Source organism: Mycena indigotica (genome assembly GCF_014461135.1).
Source record: "Mycena indigotica strain 171206Taipei chromosome Unknown Mind.scaff0012, whole genome shotgun sequence".
Taxonomy (NCBI): Eukaryota; Fungi; Basidiomycota; class Agaricomycetes; order Agaricales; family Mycenaceae; genus Mycena; species Mycena indigotica.
The window spans coordinates 529,669-547,833 of record NW_023503011.1 but is presented as its reverse complement, the minus strand read 5'-3'; the positions used below and the strand labels follow the sequence as shown (position 1 = coordinate 547,833).

General features: G+C 50.5%; 6 protein-coding genes across 6 annotated transcripts; 3 read left to right on the top strand and 3 right to left on the bottom strand.

Moving 5' to 3' along the window:
• Positions 1 to 421: 421 nt before the first annotated feature.
• MIND_01224400 (uncharacterized protein) lies at positions 422 to 1,087 on the bottom strand (the record flags this gene model as incomplete). The annotated part of the gene is made up of 3 exons (XM_037368746.1): positions 422 to 849; positions 897 to 949; positions 999 to 1,087. 3 exons carry the CDS (start codon positions 1,085 to 1,087, stop codon positions 422 to 424), a joined length of 570 nt encoding a protein of 189 aa, XP_037214714.1.
• A 298-nt stretch (positions 1,088 to 1,385) lies between these two features.
• Positions 1,386 to 3,620, top strand: MIND_01224300 (Carboxypeptidase S; the record flags this gene model as incomplete). The annotated part of the gene is made up of 10 exons (XM_037368745.1): positions 1,386 to 1,840; positions 1,892 to 1,995; positions 2,048 to 2,116; positions 2,162 to 2,313; positions 2,361 to 2,436; positions 2,488 to 2,593; positions 2,640 to 2,987; positions 3,039 to 3,337; positions 3,390 to 3,488; positions 3,541 to 3,620. The coding sequence occupies 10 exons, from the start codon at positions 1,386 to 1,388 to the stop codon at positions 3,618 to 3,620; spliced, it is 1,788 nt and encodes a 595-aa protein (XP_037214713.1).
• A 228-nt stretch (positions 3,621 to 3,848) lies between these two features.
• On the top strand, positions 3,849 to 5,014 carry MIND_01224200 (uncharacterized protein; the record flags this gene model as incomplete). Its single annotated transcript, XM_037368744.1, has 2 exons — positions 3,849 to 4,001; positions 4,055 to 5,014. 2 exons carry the CDS (start codon positions 3,849 to 3,851, stop codon positions 5,012 to 5,014), a joined length of 1,113 nt encoding a protein of 370 aa, XP_037214712.1.
• A 179-nt stretch (positions 5,015 to 5,193) lies between these two features.
• MIND_01224100 (Delta-9 fatty acid desaturase protein) lies at positions 5,194 to 11,162 on the bottom strand (the record flags this gene model as incomplete). The annotated part of the gene is made up of 16 exons (XM_037368743.1): positions 10,307 to 11,162; positions 9,906 to 10,256; positions 9,723 to 9,859; positions 9,288 to 9,678; positions 8,936 to 9,240; positions 8,181 to 8,881; positions 7,438 to 8,132; positions 7,000 to 7,382; positions 6,630 to 6,953; positions 6,362 to 6,580; positions 6,254 to 6,310; positions 6,045 to 6,204; positions 5,579 to 6,000; positions 5,442 to 5,530; positions 5,301 to 5,385; positions 5,194 to 5,250 (listed from the first exon to the last, which is right to left on the bottom strand). Exons 1-16 carry the CDS (start codon positions 11,133 to 11,135, stop codon positions 5,194 to 5,196), a joined length of 5,205 nt encoding a protein of 1,734 aa, XP_037214711.1. The 5' UTR covers positions 11,136 to 11,162.
• Positions 11,163 to 13,577: 2,415 nt separating this feature from the next.
• Positions 13,578 to 14,615, bottom strand: MIND_01224000 (Flavin-Reduct domain-containing protein; the record flags this gene model as incomplete). The annotated part of the gene is made up of 6 exons (XM_037368742.1): positions 13,578 to 13,835; positions 13,883 to 13,936; positions 13,985 to 14,188; positions 14,235 to 14,247; positions 14,304 to 14,402; positions 14,449 to 14,615. 6 exons carry the CDS (start codon positions 14,613 to 14,615, stop codon positions 13,578 to 13,580), a joined length of 795 nt encoding a protein of 264 aa, XP_037214710.1.
• Positions 14,616 to 14,785: 170 nt separating this feature from the next.
• On the top strand, positions 14,786 to 17,542 carry MIND_01223900 (putative Xaa-Pro aminopeptidase P; the record flags this gene model as incomplete). Its single annotated transcript, XM_037368741.1, has 18 exons — positions 14,786 to 14,966; positions 15,031 to 15,099; positions 15,154 to 15,235; positions 15,291 to 15,354; positions 15,403 to 15,454; positions 15,502 to 15,953; positions 16,005 to 16,058; positions 16,107 to 16,368; positions 16,416 to 16,493; positions 16,548 to 16,588; positions 16,639 to 16,738; positions 16,784 to 16,793; positions 16,844 to 16,884; positions 16,929 to 16,935; positions 16,987 to 17,033; positions 17,082 to 17,108; positions 17,158 to 17,326; positions 17,380 to 17,542. Exons 1-18 carry the CDS (start codon positions 14,858 to 14,860, stop codon positions 17,540 to 17,542), a joined length of 1,827 nt encoding a protein of 608 aa, XP_037214709.1. The 5' UTR covers positions 14,786 to 14,857.
• Between the last annotated feature and the right edge of the window lie 623 nt (positions 17,543 to 18,165).

Sequence of the window (18,165 nt, the reverse complement as noted above, 5' to 3'; positions counted from 1 at the left end):
GCCGCACTACGCACCCTCAAAATTCCGGCCTTCAGATGACTTACTCGGTACCCCACCTGTTATGATAAACCGTCTCCAATTTAGCCCTCGCTTCAGTCGGCGACGGCGACTTGTTTCTATGTTATAGCACCGGGCAGAAGCGCTCAACGGAAGACAGCCGGAAGGTGTATACCCAGCAATCACCGTTACATCCCGAGGCCAGGGTCTTGTGGTCTCTTGGGTAGATCTTTGAGCTCACCAACGCTGACAAATGCACCATTCCAGAGCGGTTCTCGGCTTGCCTTGGTCCGCGAATCGCTGATTCAAAGTCGTGCGCGTTAACTTTCTACAACTCGGAAAACGTAGCATGATTCAGAGCGAAAAGAATCCGACCATCGGTCCGTTCACCGTAATCTAATCTGATGCTATCAACGACTGTTTCCTAATCCCTCTCATTTTCCTTGTTTGCAACATGACCCTTTCTTCGCTTGGGGATTGGTATAAACCCGCGGGGCCAGCCTGGGACAGGCCAAACCGGACTAGTACTGCGTGATCGTTTCCGTGAATCTCTTCTCGGGACCCTTGCAGGCGGTCTATCGTCTATTCCGAGGCTGTGGTTTGTATCCAGCTCATCGTACAGCTCGACGTATCGACGCTTCCGTGTTTTTCGCAGGGGAGAAGGCGACTCTGACCTCCCACCGCGTTGCCATACGGGAGAGTCTGTCGGGCGGAGCGATGGTGGTGATGACGGGTGACGGGGTGCACGCTGGCGACGTGGAGTGGAAGGAGGGCTCGGGAGTAGGACACCAGATGAATCGTCCTGAGCTCGAAGGCAGAATGGAGATTGCAACGGCGGCTCTGGGTCAGACACTATCAACAAAAGGTTAGGTAGGCGATGGAGTAGTAGGAATGGGTACCTTCGGTGATGTACTTATCTACATGCAATGAACACGCTACTGGATTCTTTGCCCTGATCCCTCATTAGGTCGTTCAAGTAGGATAGACTCATATGTACTTACTGTAACATCTGCCGTATTTGACCAACAGCGTCGAGATGGAACGCAAGGAGCGCTTCAAGGGCGGATTTGGAGAGCGTATCCAGAGCCATCGACGTATTAGTTGAAGAGCTCAGGTTTGTTGGTGTGTGCGATTACATCTGTCCCAACCTTGTTTTTATGAACAAGGACGCTTTGACGCCGCTTTGACCAAATCTTCGTCGCTTGGGTCTGATGATTTGTGGCCCAAGCAGCCAGCAGCCAGAGAAGCGGGAGACCGATAGAGAGTAGTATCCGTTAATGCGCACGCATACTTGGCCATGAGTGGACGTGGAGAGTCCGCAGCCTGGCACGTGAGCTGGCCGTGGCCTGCCGGAAACTTGAAGTTGAAATGTGCATCACCAAAATGACATGCACTCTTTCTTTTCTCCCACTACGTCCAGTGGGGACGCAAAACTCGATGTCGACACCCTTCCAGGAAACGACAGACCCTCGCGCGCCCGGCGGGCCCGCATGCCGCTTATCGTTGGCGGTATCGCAATAATAGTGCTCTATCACGTCTTCCACTCCGTATTCGTCCCAGGATGCACTGCAAGGTCCACCCCACTTTCGTTTGGCCACTTGAACACACAGTCAGTATGCCCACAAGAAGACGTTCTGACTCCCACCAAAAATTCCGACATGTGGTCCCGGACGAACGAGCTGTACTCGACGCAATCGTTCCGTTCCCGGGCGGTGCGACGGTTGGGCGAGGCGGTTAAGATTCCTACGGAAACATTTGACGCGATGGCTCCTGTTGGAGAGGATTCTCGTTGGGAGACGCGACAGCCGTTTGTGGACCATCTAGCCATGGAATACCCGTATACGTGCGACCATTTCTTCTGGCGTGAATCCCCCCCCACTGATATTGTGGACAGGCATAAATACTTAGAGCTCCAGAAAGTCAACACGTATGGGCTTATCTATACGTGGAAGGGCACAGATGAGAGTCTCAAGCCGTTATTACTGATGGGCCACTATGGTGCGTCCTTTTTGTGGCTTATCAACAACCCAAATGTGATACTTGGATTCAGATGTTGTTCCCGTCGCTCCTCTCAGTGTCGACCAATGGACCTTCCCTCCGTACTCAGGTCATTTCGATGGTAGGCTGCTTGTTTCTCCGAAGCTGCAAACCTAGTTTTTCTCAGGCGAGAACGTTTGGGGTCGCGGCAGCTCGGATGACAAGAGTGGCGTCATCGGCATCATGACGACTGTCGAAACCTTGCTTGAGCTGGGTTTCAAGCCAACACGCACGATCGTACTTTCATTCGGTTTTGACGAAGAGGCGGGAGGATATCATGTATGCCCCATGGTATCGCTGCTTAGCAGACTTTGACTCCCTCCCAGGGTGCAGGTCATCTCGGACCGGCACTTCTTGAAAGATTTGGGCCAGACTCCATGGCTATGATCGTCGACGAGGGTTGTAAGTTATTCTGCTTACCGGACAGTACGGCAACAACTTACTCTGCTTTAGCTGGCTTCTCCGAAAGCCACGGTGCGATTTTTGCTGCTCCAGGTATTGGGGAAAAGGGCTCCGTGAATGTGCAAGTGGACATTCAAACTCCTGGTGGCCATTCCAGGTATTCGTTTGGCTTTGAAATTGCTTTTAGCTTAACAGACCGATAGTGTTCCTCCAGAACACACCTCCATTGGCATGCTCGCCGCCCTTATCGTGCATCTCGAAAACAACGCACCAGTGCCCAAGCTAACTCCTAATACACCGGCTTTCCTCATGACACAATGCCTTGCTGCCCATGCTCCCAGTATGCCGTATAGTGCTAAGCATGCTATCCTACATGCAGACAAGAGCAAAAAGGCAATGAAGATCGCTGAAAAGTTCCTATTCCAAGATGGGATGATCAAGGCTCTTGTTGGAACTACTCAGGCAGTCGATATTATCCACGGAGGGGTCAAGAGCAACGCGCTGCCCGAGCAGGCGTCGGCAATAGTCAATCATCGCATCGCAACTCAGAGGTATATGCTTCTTAAATTATGCTCGCAAGCTTTTTGACTCGATTACCTAAGCTCCGTCAAAGAAACCATTGACCGCGATGCACAGCTCGTCAAGGCTCTCGCCGCCGAATTTAACCTCTCCGTGACGGCCTATGGCGAGCATCTGACTCCCCTCGGGGCTCCTGCATATGGAACTCTCGAACTGACCGCACCCCAAACCCTCGAGCCTGCACCAATCGCTCCGTCCGATGCGAAACCATTCAAGTTACTTGCAGGGACCATACGGGCCGTCTTCAAAACCGCTCGCGCTGACACGCTCGATAAGGACAAGGAGATATTCGTTATGCCAGGAATCATGTCCGGCAACACCGGTGAGTCTCTGGTCAAATCTTCTCCTGAGCTCATCCATGTTGCTACATATAGACACGCGATTTAACTGGGAACTTTCTGACCACATTTTCCGGTATGGTCACGGTAATATGGTCATCGGGGGCTTGAACGGAATCCATACTGTGAATGAGCGTAAGTACCCCCTTCCCCTTCCATCTTGTGCTCAGTATCGCCGCCCTTGCAGATATCAGCGCTGCTTCCTTCTTGGAGATGATCACGTTCTTCACGACGCTCATACTGAACGTTGATGAGGCGCAACTTTGAACAGACACCAGCGTCAGACTGCGGAACAGGCGTGTGATGACTCGCAAACCTCAAATCGTGGCAACACGTAGATATACCTGTCGATGTACAAATACTTGTAGAGTTGATATATGGCAAGGAGGACCGCAAATGGTTGTAGGCCCCCTCGAGGAAGACTGGGTATTGGTTTGTATGACCAAGCACATTGTGCCTCTTCTTCTCCCATCATCTCGAACTCTTCCCTCATGCATGCCCCGACGGTCGCTTCCCGACCTTCCGCCAGAGCTCTGGTTGCAAATTTACCGTATTGCCACCGAGGAGTTGTCGCCCCTGGCTCGGGCACGCGCTCTGGACGATGAATTCGACCCATTAGATGAACGGCATCTGCAACGATATTTCAAAGTGCGTCCATCCCCCACAATCGAATGCTACCTTCTTAGTCACCTTGTTTGCAGGCAGTCCGCTCGCTGGGCCGCGTCTGCCGCTTCTGGCATAAGTTGGCCCAAGAACTGCTCTTCGAAAACATATGGATAAACCCCAAACGGTGGTCATCGCTGACTGCTGCCCTCGACCAGACCAATAATATCACTCGGACTGCGCTTTTATCGCCAACCAGATTCGATCACAATATCGCTCTCCTCCGACGCGAGGGTTTTTCGGATACGCTCGAAGTTCTCTCACAACCTGAATATCCTCGAACGATGGAATATTACCCTTCAGAGAGGGGCATTCAGCTACCACCCTTGAATTCCCTCAAAAGGATTTTCTGGGTGGAAAGCTCCTGGTCCGCTGACTTGCTCCAGAGCGTGTTGGCTGCGGCTGCTCCAAACATTGAGCACATCACGCTGTCAACATCTGCGACGCTTGGCTCCGACTCGAACATCCTCCGTGTCCCCAACCTCCCCCGACTACGATCGCTCTCCGTCAGCTCCCTGACACCATTTCATACCCTCGCAGTCCTCCACGCTGGTCTCCCAAATCTGCGGCATCTTACAATCGACCCACCGCAGTTAGAACCGGATTTCCCGCCCATCAACTCTCTGACTACCCTGACAATCACAGGCTCAACTTTCGTGCGCTTCGCCACCATTCACGCCCGCTTCCCTGGCCTGCGCGAACTGCAATTTGATGCCCGTGCGACGCTCTTTCCGCCTCAGGAGAAACAATCATTCCTGCGGCTCGCCCTCGTTCGATTGTTTCTTCCCATCCAACCGTCGATCTTCCGGGAGCCTATAATAACGTTGAATTTGTCGTTCCTGCGGAAAAATCCTGCATTTGGGGCAGTCGAGTCTGTGGTGTTGGATGGGAAAGGCTGGGATTACCTTCGAGTACCATCTGCTATGCACCCTCAGCAAGAGCTCGAGATGTTGCAGGAGAAGGGATGTCGAATCAAGTATATCCCCGACTCTTTCTAAAACAGGGAAGGGGGTTAGTTTTGTCTTGATTCTCAAGTATTCCCTGCCAAACACCTACATGCGATCGGCTGGCTTGGGGCAACAACGAGAAATAGTCAGTCAGAGACGGACCGATGATCAAGCTTGAATCGGGGTGTAAATGGTACATTGCTTGTTTTTCTAGTCGATACATTTCTATTTCACATGATATCTGACCTGCAGAGGGGACAACTCGACGAATGACTTGAGCTGAACCACTGTAGAGCCAGTTGGTGATCATCTTGGGAAATACTGATAGTAGACGAACCTTGAACAAACAGCCTGAATGGAACCGGTTCTTGCATGTCTTGCACGGTTTCTTCGGTAGACTAGCGTCCATGACGCTGATGATGCTGGAGAGTGCATTCATCAGCTTAATTTCAGATCTAGGGATCCTGCAACGACATACGAGTAGCAGATAGCGCATTCGACCTGGCCTTCGAAATGCAGTTGGACGTTCTTTTTGAAGAGTCCTATGCCGTCAATAATGCGACCATTCTACAGAAAATAAGCCGCCAAATATGATTAAACAACAAAGCAACACACCTGGGCCCACAACGTCTGCTGGACCGCAAGAATCCACGCGCGCCATCTTGTCTCCTCCACGCCGATCCGCTGCACTTCTTTCACTTCAATCTTCTTCAGGGGCCAGTCGGACGGTATTTTGAGGCGGATTTCCAGTCGGTGCTCGTCCACGAGGTAGCTCGCAGACACCTCGTTGACCGAGCTGGCGATCTTCACGGTAAGCTGGTCGTCGCTGAGCTGAGCGGCCCGCACGCTTTCCAGCTCCGCGCGGATCAGGACAGACGAGAAGTGGTGCGTGGTATATGTCGTGATGTTGGTGGACAGTGTGCGATCTTTGCAGTCCAGCACCCAACTGTGCATCAGGGAGGGGACAATTTGCAAGGAGCGATAATAAAGGTGGGCCGCGAGAACTTGCAGGCTCCACGGGCTTCCAGAATCGTATGCTACATAACATCAAAAAAAGACTCCGAGATAATGAAATGCGTACCAGACACGTAGAACTCGTCCACGGCCCACATATCCAGTTTGAAAGCTTTCGGTATGCCTTGGTCGACACCGAGTATGCTGAACAGCGTTGGAATAAACGACGTTCCGATTATATCAAGAGCACGAAGCTGTTCGATATAGCTTGACCGCACTTTGAGTGACTGGGGCATTGATATTAAGTCTTGAATCAAATCTCTTGCTGGAACATACCGTGTCAACAAACAAGTCCAGAAGCACCATCCAGCCAAGAAGATACCCAAACGTTGTCTATTTGCAAGTGAGAAGGTTGTTCTGAATGGTGAGTCTATCAACACTTACCGATTGGTCAGTAGTCAAGAGATCGTCCCCATGGTCAAAATTGAGCCTTGTCTGCAAGATATCGAGCAGCTCTGACGGCAGGTCTGCCGTGGTTTCTCCCTCTGTGTCGACGGCCGCTTCAATGACCAAGTGCTCCGTTCGTTTCTTCGCGGCGATCGTCAAGAGCTGGTAAGTCAGTTTCTGCACATCTGGTGAGGGGTCGACCAGAAGATGTGTCATCTAGAATTAGTGTCAGCCAAGATCCAGAATGGAGGGTAAAGCACTGGACCTGCGGTAATGTATCGGGTGTGATTAACGATATTGGAAGGTATTGCACAATCGATAACACGAGCTCTCTACAGGTTGACCGCGGAACCGATGGGTTGGCGGAGTCTGTTAAGATTTTAGGAACACAACTTTGTGAGCGAGGACGGAATGACATGCCTAGTTCTCCGGCAGCAAGGTCCCTAACCATTGTGAGGATCGGTGTCCGACGCTCCTCCCATGTCGCACGAAAGGTCTTGTTGGTTTGGGTTAGATCTTCAATGAGAACGATCAATCTCAGTGTGTGTGCCAGGATTACAAGAGTATCGTCATCAGCAAGTGATGCATCCTGCCAACGACAGTAAGTTGCAGACTACAACGAGCAGTATTGTTACCTCAAGGTTGTTCCCAATGACATCAAAGACCAAGTCCCAATGGGTCCCAGGGATGTTTTGCAGAAGCGGCGCCAGATAAAAGAACACCCTGGTCATTGCAGTCTCAACAGCCTCATCCACATCGTCGTCGTCAGAACTGATCCATTGTTGGCACGCTTTGAAAACGTTGATTGCTCGTTGCTGAGGGAGGAACGTGACGTCAGAATCCGCATTCGGCGCACTCGCAGCCAGTTTTCGTAGTGTAAGCAATCCTTGCGTGTTGGCTTTACTTGCTGGGATACTGAGGAGATCGGCGGCAAGTTCGTTCCGGTAGCGCTCTAGTCTTGAAGGCTCTAAAGCCGACGCGCTGATGGCCGAAATGATGGTGATGCATGTTTCTGGCGCTGCAGAAACACTATGAGAGGACGAACTCGACAAGCAAGAGGGTTAAGGGCTGACCTAGTTTCTCGATCTTTCTTGCTAAACCCAGCCAAAGTTCTGCTTCTGCCCGATCTGAATCTTGCAGTAAGTGCCGTAATATCCTTCCCAATAAACGGCAATCCCGACTGGACTCTGACCGTCGGGCACGAGCAATAATATCGGCCAAGAATTCTGCGACTGGGTTTCCGACAGTGATAGGTTTGCCGCTCGTTACCGCACTAATAACATTTGACCGCCAGCCATCATCGCCACCTGAGGTCAGCAGGTAGGTTTCCAGTTGACGAGCCTTTCCGACCAAGACCATTAAATCCATGCTTAAAGTCGACAATGAACTATCAAACAGAACACTGGGTGTATTTGGAACAGCAAGGAGGTCTTCCGCATATAACGCCAGTGCGAGAACATGCGTCCAGCACCAGACATTGTCTTTTGCCGCTCGACGGTCGTCCATCATGGCTTGTATCAGAGCGGTCACAGTCCGCGCGTAGGTAGAAAAACCGCGTTTGTCGTACGATGAAATGGTATGCTCGATTTTCCGAGGATTAGAAACCGGTAAATCAGGATGTAGGACAGCAAGAGTGGGCGATATTGGGTCAGGAGGAAGAGTCTCAAGCAGCTCGTTGAGCTCGTGTTGAGAGGGGAGAATATCTGCTATAATGCTCAGCGGATGACATGGTGGATCTTGTTTTATGGCTGCAAGAACGTCTTCAGGACTAAAAATTCTTAAGCAGCAGCTTGGATTAGTCAAAGGAGTGTTATACCTGACACAAACATCTGGGTTGGAGACGATCATCCGGAGCTGCCTCTTCACCTCCATCACTATGGGACCCGATATACCGTCGTCTTGCCCCTGTAACCAGATATTGGCCGCTGGAGAGACATCCACAGTCGCTTCTGTTTCGTCGAGCGAGTTGGATCCAGGCAGCACATACGCGAAGATATACATCGAGGGAAGCAACATCTGCCTCTGTGATTCCGCCAACAACTCAGGATTGCCACCAAGGACACCCGTAAGGATTGCCAAATCGGATGAGAATGCTGTTAGGGGAATAGGTTCGGTGGGCGCAGCTACCAATGCCGCTTCGACGCGGTTGACGAATGTGGTGACAACACGAGCGAGAACGGTATTGAATGCAGAAGCAGACAGGAAAAGCTCCTTTCGTTGAAGAATAGGACTAAGCAGAGACGTTGGGATGGTGTCATTGTCAACGAAGAACGAGTCCAGCGGGCCGGTGGTGTCGGAATCGGCAGCGTGCAGACCTTGAACAGCTTGTTTGGCCTCTGGGCCGACTAGAACCCGCAATGCATCTTCCACTGCTTCAGGATGTTGCGCGAGGGTGCTCAAAAGAGAGCGGTAAACAGATTGGCGCTTCGGGACGCGATGAGTGAGATATGCAAACAGGAGAGTCGGGGAAGTTAAAAGAAGTTGATAAGCCCGACGGGAAACGAGCTCATCCACAGACTGTGAATGGTGTTGATCAGGTTATCTCACGCAACCAAAAAAAAAAAGACCAACTTGAGTAAAATCTTCGTCTTTGAAAACATCGGCACCAAATATGCTCAAAGCACGAACAAGAAACGCCCCGTCTTCTCTCGCGACCGCCATTTTTAATATTCCCGTCATCAAAGTGCGACCGAATTCGCGAATACGTGTATCTGCGACTCTCCGTCTCTGGGCGGGCGAAGTCGAAGTCGGATCTAAATCCGATGCGTGGCCGGTTGCGTTGCCGACCATGGCCGCGAGGACTCTGCAAACAAGGTCGGCGTTGCGGCCGGCTCGGAGACATCGATCAATCTCTTCCAGTCCTCCAGAAAGTAGATCTAATGGTTGCCTTAGATTGGAAAGACAATTCCGAATAATCACACACCTTCGCCCACTCCTGCTGCACTTCGAAGGGCACCCAACAGCAACGATGCTGCTTGAAGAACATCACACTGAAGCAAAGATTCACTATCTTTGTTGTTCTCTGCCTTCCTATGATCCAGCGCAAGCCATACCCTCCTCAGCTCTCTTTGAAACAACGAAACACCATTATCGCTGCCTTCATGGCCTTTACCCCGTCGGATGACGTAGACCGTGCATTCGAGCAAAGCACCAACAAAAGCAACGCCAGCCAGGGCACGAGCTACCGGCAACGCGGTGGTTAGTGCTGGTGCAGGAGTTGATGCGGAAGGGGTATCTGGATCTGGTATCTGGTCGGGAGGACCACCTAAAGCAGCCCAGAAAGCCGCAAAGAGGGTATGTGGTGGGAATAGGATCTAGTAGTGGTCAATCATGCACACATTTGTAGCTTCTGGAATACCTCATGCGGCAGTGTCGAAAGCACGACAACGATACTTGGGTAGGCTGTGATTGGCGCACCTCCACATGCGTTTGCAAGGAAGGTGGTCAAAAATTCGTCATAAGCAGGTTGTGCAAGTACCCAAGCGGTCGGATGATCTGGATTGCGTTGAACGCAAAGATTGAAAGTGATAATATAACACACCTCTTAAAAAGCCCAATAGACCACCCCACATTGCTCCTTGAACACCTCCATCTGGCTCGACCCAAGCAGAGCGAAGAGCAGCCTGGGAAAGAACATTGACGACTGCAGGCGGTAAAGGTTTTCGCGTAACAAGAGCAGATACAGTGCTCCAAGCCATGCGTCGTAATACTGGCTGGCTATGCCCCAACCCTTCCGTCAGTCCTTCCGAATCCCGGTAGGCGGCATATTCGTCTGCCTCCTCGTCTGCATCTTCGTCGTCATCCGATGAGAAAGGAGGCAGAGGAGCATGGTAAAGTGACGACCAGAGCACATGTGATGCAAGGAATGCGGGAAGGGGACTCTGGGTTGTCTCTTGAAGAGGAATTGGTGTTCGACTCGCTGAGATAAAGGCCAAAACGCACCGAGGAGATGCTTGAGGAGGCCAAATGCTGATATCCTCAACCTTGCGCGGCGGTCCGGCTCACTCTCCTCTGACTCATCTGCTTTGATTCGGGGAGGTTGAATGGGTTGAGGGGCAACTCCAGTTGGCCGTTTGATTGTCGTTGAAGGAGGAGGAGCTGGTGGCAGCGGATTCAGTTCTGTATAGAGAGCATCGGGATGGAGGAGGGTTCGTTCTGCAAACGCATACAAGGAACTTGTTTCCGATGGCTTGATGCGTGAAGCGGACGCGACAGAGGCAACGGAGCGATCAATATCGTGGGCAGCCAGTGCCCATGTGCCTGATACTAGCTCGGGGGCGTCATCGATTAGAGAGGGTCGAAGGAGTTCAAAGCGGAGGAGTATGGCATGAATATTGGTGGTGAGTTGCCTAATTCGTCGTAGCGGATGAACGAGATTCGACGGGAGGTGATGAATCCACACCGGAAGCATGTCAAGAACCGTATATAACGTTGCCTCGTCGTCGTCGCATCGGTCTATCCATCCACTCTGCAATTCCTCCAATGCTCGAGTCTTGGTCACGGCTGCTTTTTTGCCCAAACTTCGTAATACGACCAGAAGCTCGGGAGGAAGCCTATGGGCGAGCCCCGTGGTCTCGAGTGGGTCCCGGACTGCTGATGTCGGTTTGACTGGTGCGATGTACATCTTTACTCGTGGAGGATCAGACCTGTGCCTTTTGTCTTTCTTTTCTCTGGGCGGGGGCGGCTGTTCTGCGAGTCCCGATGACGCCGCCGCCTTTCGAGCATGTTTTTTGCGCGTAGCTGACGATGCCGATGACGATTTAGGAGGCATCACAGTAAGCGAACGGAAAAACGACAGCGTGACCAAGCATTGACCGTGACGCGTGACGTCGAAAAGCATTGACCGTGACGCGTGACGTCGAATCGGTTGATATTTTGTTGACTCGAATAGACTCGAATACCAGCAACTGCCTAAACAAAGCTATTGGTATCTGTTATCAAGGCTCTTTTGCATATGTGCTAGCTTCAAGATCCCACTCGGACAAGCGTCGTCCTGTTCGAGCACCTCACCGTCCAAATCGCGCAGAGCTTCTGGAGCAGTGATGCTGTTTAATCTACCTAAGCCCTGGAGCCGCCACTAACACCTCACTCATGCCTACCATCCAAGACGATAAGCCAGAGCAGCCTGCGCGTATATCTACGCTTCTCCATCGGTGGGGCGTGGAGACACATGGGTAAGCAACTCCGAGTGTATCAGCCAGTTCTTGCAAAAATAATCTTGAATGTTTTTAGAATCTCTCCTGTCCAAGAGGAGGACCGCGTTGACCCGAGAAACTATCAACACTTTATTCTCTGGTCCTCTGCCAACATCAGTTTACCGACGTGAGTGTGCTTTACCCTACATAGTTTTCTTGCCCTTACAGCTTCAAGAATGACAATCGGTGCTGGCGGGCCTGTCGTTTTCGCTCTTTCGCTTCGTAACGCAGCTATCATCATACTGCTGGGTGACGCCTTGTGCGTTGAGACGTCTGTGCAACTCAACACTAACGACCCACACAGAGCCAATATTATCCCTGCATACTTGTAAGCAATGCGGAGCCTCAGGCTTGAAGTGTCTATAATATCCTGTAGTGCGCTATTCGGGCCTAAACTCGGCACTCGCGCAATGGTTCAGGCGTAAATGTTTCTCCATCTGCTAGTTATTATTACTGAATTTTGTCTAGTCGATACTCTTGGGGGTTCAAGTTCTTCTGTTTAAAACGCTCTTTGCCTCACCATACCTTATTTTCAGATACTATGCTGTTGTTATCCCCAGCGTCTTGAACATCATTGGCATGCTCGGCTATGTGGTCTTCAGTCTTATTTCGGGTGGCCAGATGCTGGCAACGGTCTCCGCCCACCTGACGCCTGATACGGGCATTGTCGTCATTGCACTCGTTTCGTTGGCGGCTTCATTTTGTGGCTATAAGACCCTCCATCGGTGTGCATTGCGAGCTGAGTTATCATGATAAGCTAACACAGCACTATACAGATTTGAGAGCGTCGCTTGGATTCCGACCCTGCTTGGAATCGTTGTAATGCTAGGGCTCGGTGGACGACAGCTCACTACCACGTCTTCTCGCATTCTCCCGCCCCCTTCAGTCGCAGCTATACTTTCGTTCACTGGAACAGTCATGGCAGCAAATTGGGCTTGGTGCACAATGACCCCAGACTACGGCGTTTATCACAACGGCGAGGCATCTGGGCTAGTCCTTCACTTCTTCCCATCCTCAATTGATATTCATCATCAGCTGGCTGATCTTCACATATATATACTCTGCTTTGTTTCTATCGAGCGTAATGCTTTGCATCGATACTCACTTCTTCAAGTTGTCACTCACTTATCTTAGGCTTCGTTGCACCTACTTGGCGCAGCGTTTGCATCGGTAGCCATGAGCGGTACTATTCCAAGTTGGTCAACAGGATACGAAAATGGCAATAACTTTGGCGGACTTGTATCTGTCATTCTGGCACCAAGCAAAGGCTTCGGAAAGCTTTTGATGGTGGTCATGTCTCTGGCTCTGGCAGCTCCAACAGCCTTGACGATGTACTCCTTCGGTGAGCAACGTATTACGAAGCCAGTCGTCCCTGAGTCTTTTTTGACTTCTCAGGGATGAGTCTTATGAATGTCAGCGGCCAGTTTGCGCGGGTACCGCGATACATTTTCGCCGTTATTGCGACAGCCATGTAAAAGTCCAGTTCTTACTCGTCTGCCAATAACTCAAATTGTACACGCAGTTGCATTCCCTTGTCCATAGCGGGTGAAAAACGATTCTACGATGTCCTCGTTGCTGTTATAGGTAACCCCGTCAACACATATGTGTCCGTGGCTCATTCATTGGCAGACTTTATTGGTTACTGGGCCGCTTCCTTCTCTGGTGTAATTCTGATGGAGCATATTCTATTCCGAGGCGCCGTCTTCAAGTTCTCTTCAAGTTCTCGGGTTTCGCGCGGCTACGATGTCGCGCTATGGAATGTTCCGCATGCCCTTCCGCCTGGTTTGGCAGCCCTTGTCGCCTTCCTTCTCTCATTTGCGGCGGTCATACCCTGCATGGCTCAATCTTTTTACGTGGGGTCAATCGCCGCATTGTTCGGCAAGAATGGCGGAGACATTGGTTTACTCGTCGGTTTTTTCACTGCATGTTTGTCATATCCCGCGATGCGATGGCTCGAGAAGAGAGCATTCCCTGGACGGTAGAGTATTTGGGGGAGGTACCACTGCAATATATAGAATCTATAGCAAAGCGTTGCCAAACTTATTTTCCAGTTCATCCTTCTCATCCTTCCAGACCGGCCGCGGAATGCGGAATACGTCTCCAATAGTGGCATAGGCAATTTCTCCGAGTCTGCTGACTGGACGGAGTTTGACTGGATCAACCAGTCCCCGGTCGTTGAGAACGGCGTTGCGGATATGGATGTATTTGACCGTTCCAAGGATAAGATCAGCAGCGACGCCTCCCGCCGCATTCTTGATTTCGATATGTTGCAGTAACTGGATGACTACTGCTTAGTAAAACTTGAAAAAGGTTTGAAACTTACTTCGCATTCCATCGTGAAAGCAGATTCTTTGACTCTTGCGGCCGTTACAGATATCTATATGAGCATCAAGACTGCTATGTCTGCAACATGGAGGAAACTGACACTTGGCTCTTTGGTTAAACCAGTAACGGTCCATTCGTTGATTTCGGCCGGGGCGTCAATAGAAGCCGCATTCGCTTGGACGATCCAGGGTTCACTGATGATATTCACAGTGAATCCTTTGGTTTCGCGTATATTGTTTGCGGTGTCTTTGTGTCGTCCCGCTGGTGAACAAGAAACAGAGATGACCGGCGGGTTTGTGCTGACCTACAATCATGAGCAAGCATAAGAACGCCATGAGAAGTAGAAGTACCTGGTTGAACCAGCTTATATTGTGCAACTCAGGCATTGAACCAAGATGAAACTTTCGATTCATGCGTACCTAAACGGTGCGATGTTCTCGCTACCATTGGCTGCGACAGAAGACACAAACGCGATGGGGCGAGGCACAAGACCGGAGACACTCAAGGCATACAACGTCCTACACCGATATTCGAGAAACGAACGGAATGAGAATCAAGACAGACCTCGGATCCTCCTTCGTTGCATCGATCGTCTTCCAGCCCTGTTTCTCGTCCTCGACCCATTTGCGACCATCTTCAGTTGTAGTGATGGGATCTCCAAAAGACCACGATGGATTCGGCGATTGAGTGTACTTGAAACTGGTGGGTTCGAAAGGTGGAAGGTCAGCCATGGCTGCTTGTGCGAACGCTGATATGGCCTCATTACATGACGGCTTCGCGTTAGAAAATGTGCACAAATGAAGAGGTGCTGGATTTGCGCGGTACACCAAAAACTACTGAATTCCGTATAAATCTGTGCCGCAAAAGGTCAATCCTGATCATATGACACATGCTGCCTTTCCGGATCCGGCATCTAGCTTCGCCCTTCTCGTCTACCTTCATCGCTCTCCGGACCTTACGCAGATTTTCCGCGATGGGTGGAGGCGCGCAAACAGTTAGCACCTCCGAAAGACTGGCCACTCTCCGCCAATTTCTTGCCCAAGAACAGGTCCATGCATTCGTCGTACCCAGCGAGGATCAACGTTAGTTGCAAACGAATTCATTCCCAGATTTTTCTCAGTTAGGGTGTACAACAACTCCATATAGACTCAAGCGAATACCTGGCAACTTGTGATGAACGACGAGCTTTCATTTCAGGGTTCAATGGGTCTGCTGGTTCGTCGATTTTCTGCTTGCTTTGCGGGATGGTACCAGCTCATCAGGAGGTAGGATGTGCAATAGTCACACAGAAGGAAGCATTGCTGTTCACCGATGGCCGATATTTCCTGCAGGCTGAGCAACAGCTCGACGAGTATGTGCTCCTCTATTATCAATTGTGTTTTTTTTCAACTCTGTGAATCATGCAGAAACTGGACATTAATGAAACAAGGGCTGCCAGATGTACCGACCTGGCAAGAATTTCTCTCCAAGGTACGTGTTCAGAGTAGGAAATAGTAATGTCCTTTAATTCAATCCAAGAAACTTCCTGCCTCTTCGCGCATTGGCATCGACCCCACCCTTATTTCCGCAAGTATGCTCCTTCTCAACGAAAAGGCTCCAGCCGCTCATGGTCCCAAGCCGATGCTGATGGCCTCAACAAAGCGCTGAAACCAAAGGAATCTGCCCTTGTCTCTCTAAGCAAAAATCCCGTCGACTCCGTCTGGGCTGAAAATCGTCCCGCTCGACCTAAGAGTCGTATCGCATCTCTCGATGTCAAGTTCTCTGGTGAATCCCATCTGTCTAAAATTGCTCGGCTACGAGAAGAGTTAGCGAAACGGGAACCCAAAGCTAGTGCAATGGTAGTCACGATGCTCGATGAGGTCGCATGGCTCTTCAACCTCCGCGGTGCAGATATTGCTTATAATCCCGTGTTCTTTGCGTATGCAGTCGTCACTCTGGACAAGGCTACCCTTTTTGTCAACCCAGAGCAGCTTGATGACAATGCGCGAGCCGCGTTGGGAGGCGAGATCGAAGTGAAGAGTTACGACTCGTTCTTTTCTTCGCTGAAGGGGATTGCTGTGGATGGTTCCGTGGGTCAAATCCACTACCAGATTTTCTTACAACTGACATATGGTTCATAGACGGTACTGCTGGGAGACAAGTCAAGTCTTGCTGTTGCGGAGGCTGTTGGTGAGGTACTATTCTGCGAAAATACTTCGTTGCCAAATATCAATGTCTGACAGGGGAATTACACACTAGCTCTCTCGCCAATCGCGGAGATGAAATCGATAAAAAACCCGACTGAGTTAGAAGGGTTCAGGCAATCCCACATTCGCGATGGCGCTGCTTTGGCGCGATATTTTGCGTGGCTGGAGGAACAGTTAAATGATGGGGTGGTAGTGAACGAAAGTCAAGCAGCGGACAAGTTGGAAGAGTACAGAAGCGAGCTGGAATTGTTTGCTGGGTTGTCATTCCCCACGATTTCTTCAACTGGACCCAATGGCGGTATGTCCCTAAACGCTCAATCATATTCATTTCCTTACTCCTGACAGCGATCATCCATTACTGCCCTGACGCAAACGATTGCGCGGTTGTCAAAAAAGACCAGATCTATCTTTGCGATTCTGGAGGTAAGTGCATGGTATATATATATATATATTGAACCACGACTGATCGGTGAGTAGCGCAATTCTTTGACGGTACCACAGATGTGACTAGAACATGGGCAAGTCTCCAACTCGTTTACGCTTCCCCATTTTGAAGGTCGAATGACAGCATTTTGGCACACCGACAGCAGAGGAGAAGAGGGCTTTCACTCGTGTTCTACAAGGACACATCGCCATTGATGCAGCTGTATTTCCGGTTGGAACAACTGGTATGTCGGCAACGACGCCAGAGCGATGACTAACCACGATGTCAGGATATCTTTTGTAAGTTTCCAGATGTAGAGCTCTCGGGGTCTGTAATGTTTTACGTTCAGGGATCCGTTTGCTCGAAAGTTTTTGTGGCAAGATGGTTTAGGTCAGAATATGCTGTTTGTTCGGCTCGATGCCTGATTGTTATAGACTATCGGTCTGTCTTTTTGCCATAGTGTGGTCGGCATTGACACCTAATTCCTTCAAGTCACGGAACTGGTCATGGCGTTGGCCACTACCTAAATGTTCATGAAGGTGATCATTGACGATGATAATCGAATCGTGCTTTATTGATCTTTTTAGGTCCTCATGGAATGGGTGTTCGGATCGGTATGTATCCTCATCAAAACTCATTTGCGAGGATGAATGAGTTTCATAGCATACAACTCCACTCCGTTAAAGGCTGGCATGACTGTCTCCAACGAGCCAGGTTACTACGCAGATGGTCGCTTTGGTATTCGCATCGAGAATATTGTCCTTGTCCGCAAAGTTGAAACACCCAATAACTTTGGCGACAAAGGCTTCCTAGGATTCGAGCATGTCACGATGTCAGTCCAGCCAATCGCTGACTTCTCCCTTCAAACCTGATTCTTGCTTACAGGTGTCCCATCCAAACCAAGCTGATTGACCAGTCGATTTTCTCAGCAGAGGAGACTCGTTGGATTAACGAATATCATGCGGAGATTCTCAGCAAGGTGGAAGGATTGTTAAAGAACGACGAGAGGGCGCTGAACTGGTTGAGGCGAGAATGTGCACCAATCTAACACATGTTCTTATGTCGCGGTCACCTGCTTGATGGTCAAAATGGGCACGATGTATTCGCGTAAATTACGCCTACCTTCGCTCATTATTAAATGGTGATGATGCCTTGAGAAAAGTTAACGCAGACTCAGGCTCATACCCAACCCTCGTTGCAGAGCAGCCAGATCCGAGAGCGTAATTTTTAGCTATATATGTAATGATTTTAGAGCCAAATCAGAATGATGTGACAAGCGTTATTAATTTTCGGGGTGCTGCAAGAGGGCTGGCGCAGCTAGCCCGGCCCGGCTCCGAGCTGCGTAACCTCCACCTACCACTCTTTTCTTCCTCCGCGTCCAACCCATCTCCGCAGTCTGCGAACGACGTGTCGACTCCAGTCCCGACACCTTCCATACCCCCTCTGCCTCCGCCGCCACCCCGGAAGCCCACCAAGCCGATGCACAAGTGGTCTATTCGCGAAACACGGTCAGGCTAGCTGCGCCAGCCCTCTTGTAGAGCGATCCCAAACTTTTCCGTCACATTTGTCACACTTCGGATTTATCGGTTAATCATATGTATCACATTTGGCCTTTAAATTGCGACTGGGATTGTGAGCTCTACAACGAGGGATGGGTATGAGCCTGACGCA